Source organism: Apodemus sylvaticus, chromosome X (assembly GCF_947179515.1).
Source record: "Apodemus sylvaticus chromosome X, mApoSyl1.1, whole genome shotgun sequence".
NCBI lineage: Eukaryota > Metazoa > Chordata > Mammalia > Rodentia > Muridae > Apodemus > Apodemus sylvaticus.
This window is the reverse complement of record NC_067495.1, coordinates 66,498,493-66,502,601: the sequence shown is the minus strand read 5'-3', so window position 1 is coordinate 66,502,601 and position 4,109 is coordinate 66,498,493. Positions and strand designations below refer to the sequence as shown.

The window sequence follows — 4,109 nt, the reverse complement described above, 5'->3', positions numbered from 1 at the left end:
TATGAGAACAATGGCAAATTGAATCAATGGAAATTGAGATTTTTGAATAATCTAAATGCTGGAAAGCATGGTGCTGTAAGCTAAACTAAGTATTCAGAATAAGGGCTATCTTGTACAACAAAAAGGTATTCTTGTTTTTTAAATCTAAACCAATTAGTATTTTCACAAAATAGGGCTGCACTGCAGAAAACACTATATATAGGGATTATCATATACATAATCATATACATATATCCTATTTTATAATTAGGATAAATTATGAAAAAGGGTTTTGCTCAAAATGACATAAAAATTAAAAGTTAAAAAGAAGTAAGTTTTGCCTAAGTAAAAATGTATAATACCTTATGTTATATGTGTATAGAAAAGTCATAATGAAAGTTATTATCATGTATAATTTGTATATACTCATAAAGATTAATGAAAATGTTTCTTTAGGGGCATGAGAGATGGCTCAGCAGTTAAGAACACTTGCTGCTTTTGCAGAAAATCCAGATTCAATTCCCAGCACCCACGTGGTAGCTCACAACTGTTCATAACTCCAGTTTGAGAAGATCTAATGCCCACATTTGGCCTCCACAGGTTCATGCCCACATGTGATGCATAGATATGCACCCAAACACAAACATAAAAAACATAAGCTAAAATACAATAAAATTAAAATGAAGTGAAGATCTTTTCCATTCTGCTTTCATGTCACATGAAAGGATACATGAAGGATACATGTTCCACTATGTTCATAGCAGCCCTATTTATAATAGCCAGAAGTTAGAAAGAACGCAGGTATCCCTCAATGGATGCAAAAAATGTGGTATATCTACACAATGGAGTACTATTCAGCCATTAGAAACAATGAATTCATGAAATTCTTAGGCAAATGGATGGAGCTGGAGAATATCATACTAAGTGAGGTAACCCAGACTCAAAAGATCAATCACGGTATGCACTCACTAATAAGTGGATATTAGCCTAGAAAATTGGAATACCCAAAACATAATCCACACATCAAATGAGGTACAAGAAGAACGGAGGAGTGGCCCCTTGTTCTGGAAAGACTCAGTGAAGCAGTATTGAACAAAATCAGAATGGGGAAGTGGGAAGGGTTGGGTGGGAAAACAGGGGGAAGGAAGGGGCTGATGGGACTTTCGGGGAGTGGGAGTCTAGAAAAGGGGAAATCATTTGAAATGTAAATAAAAATATATCGAATTAAAAAAAAAGAAAGCAAAATGGATGTCTACTGTGCAGAAGGGGATCAGCAAGAACATGAAAGAGGGGAACTGAAGAGCAAAGGGGAGGGGACAGAGGTTAATGTAAATGTACATGCTTTGATGAATACCAATACTTTGCATTTTAACTTAAAAGGAATAGAAATAGAAAAAGAAGACATCAATATAAACACCTGCTAAGATAGCTCACTTAATAATGAAAAAAAGTCTTCAGAACTGGTAGATTCACTCATGTGCTCCATTAAGCATTACAAATAACAAAGTCAACTTTCCAGATTTTAGAAAGAAATAAATTAATCCCACATTATTTTCATTATAATGGTCAGCATTATATCAATATCAAATTCAGCCAATGCCACATGTAATTATGACTACATGTTAATCTCCCTAATGCACGCGCGTGCGCGCGCGCGCGCGCACACACACACACACACACACACACAGGCAAAAACCCTTCATGAAGTGCTAGTAAATTGAACTCAGCACCAGATTAAGAGGATTATAAACCATCATCAAATAAGAATTGACACTTACATGCAAAGACAGTGTACCATTCCTAAATCAACAAATGTGATTGTAATTGTTAATATTGATTGTGAACTTGACAGCATGTAGGATCATCTAAGAGACAAGCCCCTTAGCATGCCTGTGAGGAACTGTTTTTATGATGTTGAGATAGGAAGACCAACCCTAAAAGTGAGTGGTGCCATTCTGTGGCCTGTTTTCTAGACTGCAAGGCATAAAGTAGCTGACTGTGCCCAACAGTTGTTTCCTGCCTGTAAACACAGTGTAATTAGCTATCTCATGCTAATGCTGCATGACATCTTTCCCATAATGGACTATAACCTCAAACTTGGGATCAAACTTTTCCTTGTCTTAGCGTCTTTGTCTCAGGATTTCATCACAGCATTAGGAAAAGTAACTTACACAGGGCTGCTCCACAATAACAAAATAATGGGTGGAAAATATACAACTATTTCTGTAGTGACCACTTGACAAAAGGCAGTATCATCTTGAAAGGAATTCTCAAACATCAACCAGAGAGTACACATGGTGTTACTCATGGCGCCAGACACACAGGCAGCAGAGGATGACCTTGTTGGACATCAAAGAGAGGAGAGGCCTCTGATCCTGGAAAGACTTGATGCCATAGTGTAGGGGAATACCAGGACAGGGAAACGGGGGAGGGTTGATTGGGGAACAAGGGGAGGGAAGGGGGCTTATGGGATTATCAGGGGGGATCAGGAAAGGGGACAACATCTGAAATGTAAATAAAGAATATATCTAATAAAAAATAAGAAAAATGAAGAGATCCATATTTGTCACTTTGCACAAAACTCAAGTCCAAATGAATTAAGAACCTCAGCATAAAACCAAATACACTGATTCTAATAGAAGAGAAAGTGGGAAAGAACCTTGAACTCATTGGCACTGGGGGAAATTTCCTAATCAAAACTCTAATGGCTCATGCTCTAAAATCAAGAATTGATAAATGGGACCTCATGAATCTGAAAAGCAAACCCAGACACTATTATCGATGCAGCTGCTACAGTGCATCTTCCTGGTGGAGTCATGATCTTCTGGCATGGGTCTCCAACTCCTCTGACAGGGCTTGCTAATCTAGCCAGCTGTACTTCCAACCCCAGGGCCACCTGCAGCGCCAGCAAGAGACACAGGAGCAATGCCAGTATCTTTAGAAGGTAGACCCTTCACAGTCATGGAAACCAAGTTCTCCTCATGTAGCAAGACTAGACCCAAAAACCTGTTGTTTTGTTTTGTTTTTTTTTCCTTCATGCTCTGGCTATTTTGCATTCTTTGGCTTGATCTTCCTGAACTCATCACAGTCACAGAGGATCAAATTGATATGCTTGTCCAAAGCCTTAAAGGTGCAAATTCATCCACCTTGCAGGATACACCTCATTCTATACTCAATAGGCTGCAGCTTTATTTTTTTTTATTTTATTTTATTTTTATTTTTTTTTTTGGTTTTTTGGATTTTTTTTTTTTCGAGACAGGGTTTCTCTGTGTAGCCCTGGCTGTCCTGGAACTCACTCTATAGACCAGGCTGGCCTCGAACTCAGAAATCTGCCTCTGCCTCCCAAGTGCTGGGATTACAGGCGTGTGCCACCACCGCCCGGCTCAGGCTGCAGCATCTTATTTCTCTTACCCACAGTCATGACTGCTGATCCACCATAGCCATTCTCAACAGCAAAATCTCAAGATCCCGAATACTTGGGGGAGGGCTGTCAATAAAGGTGTGATGCAGACTCTTAGACACAATGTAAGCTTGACCAAAGTTTCACAAAGAGTGGATGGCTCTTTCTTTGTCTTCCACCACCTTGGCATTCCAGTACTGCTTTCACCACCTCTTGGTGTGTCAGGTAAGAAGACCTGTCTCAGTTCTGCGTGGAAGTCCTCTATGGGTACTTGCTGCTACTGCGGACACTCTGGAGGAAAAGTGACATTCCTGGTCGTTCAGTAAGACTGTCCTTCTACATTTGACCTGGACTTCTACCTCAGGCAGGTGCTGTTCAGTAGTTCTTTTCAGGTGTAAGCAATCCCTTGCTTGCTCCATCGCATTCCAAATCACTCCTCAGAACCAAGCAACAGACTTCTCCAGCTCCCTCTCCTCTCTACCCATATGAAAAGATTTTTATCATCACCAATTACAAGGAAAATTAAAACAAAAGAGAGGTATTGGCTCACACCTGTTCAAATGACTGTAAGGGGGAGTAGAAAAGGTCTAAACAAAACCTTGAAGAGTCCTAATTACCAGCAGGTGCTGATACAGCTGCATCTATTTATGTTGCATGATTACTAGTGGGGTTTCTGTTTGTCAATCCCTAAATTCCAAAATAGGAGCTGACTTTAACTCAAATGTCAATT

At 39.6% G+C, this 4,109-nt stretch overlaps 1 protein-coding gene across 1 annotated transcript; it reads right to left on the bottom strand.

Annotated features, from left to right (window-relative positions):
- Window positions 1-3,425: 3,425 nt before the first annotated feature.
- Window positions 3,426-3,798, bottom strand: LOC127674528 (SNRPN upstream reading frame protein-like). Its single transcript, XM_052170267.1, is given in 2 exon segments — window positions 3,426-3,662; window positions 3,664-3,798. Coding segments are annotated over 2 exon segments (372 nt in total).
- Between the last annotated feature and the right edge of the window lie 311 nt (window positions 3,799-4,109).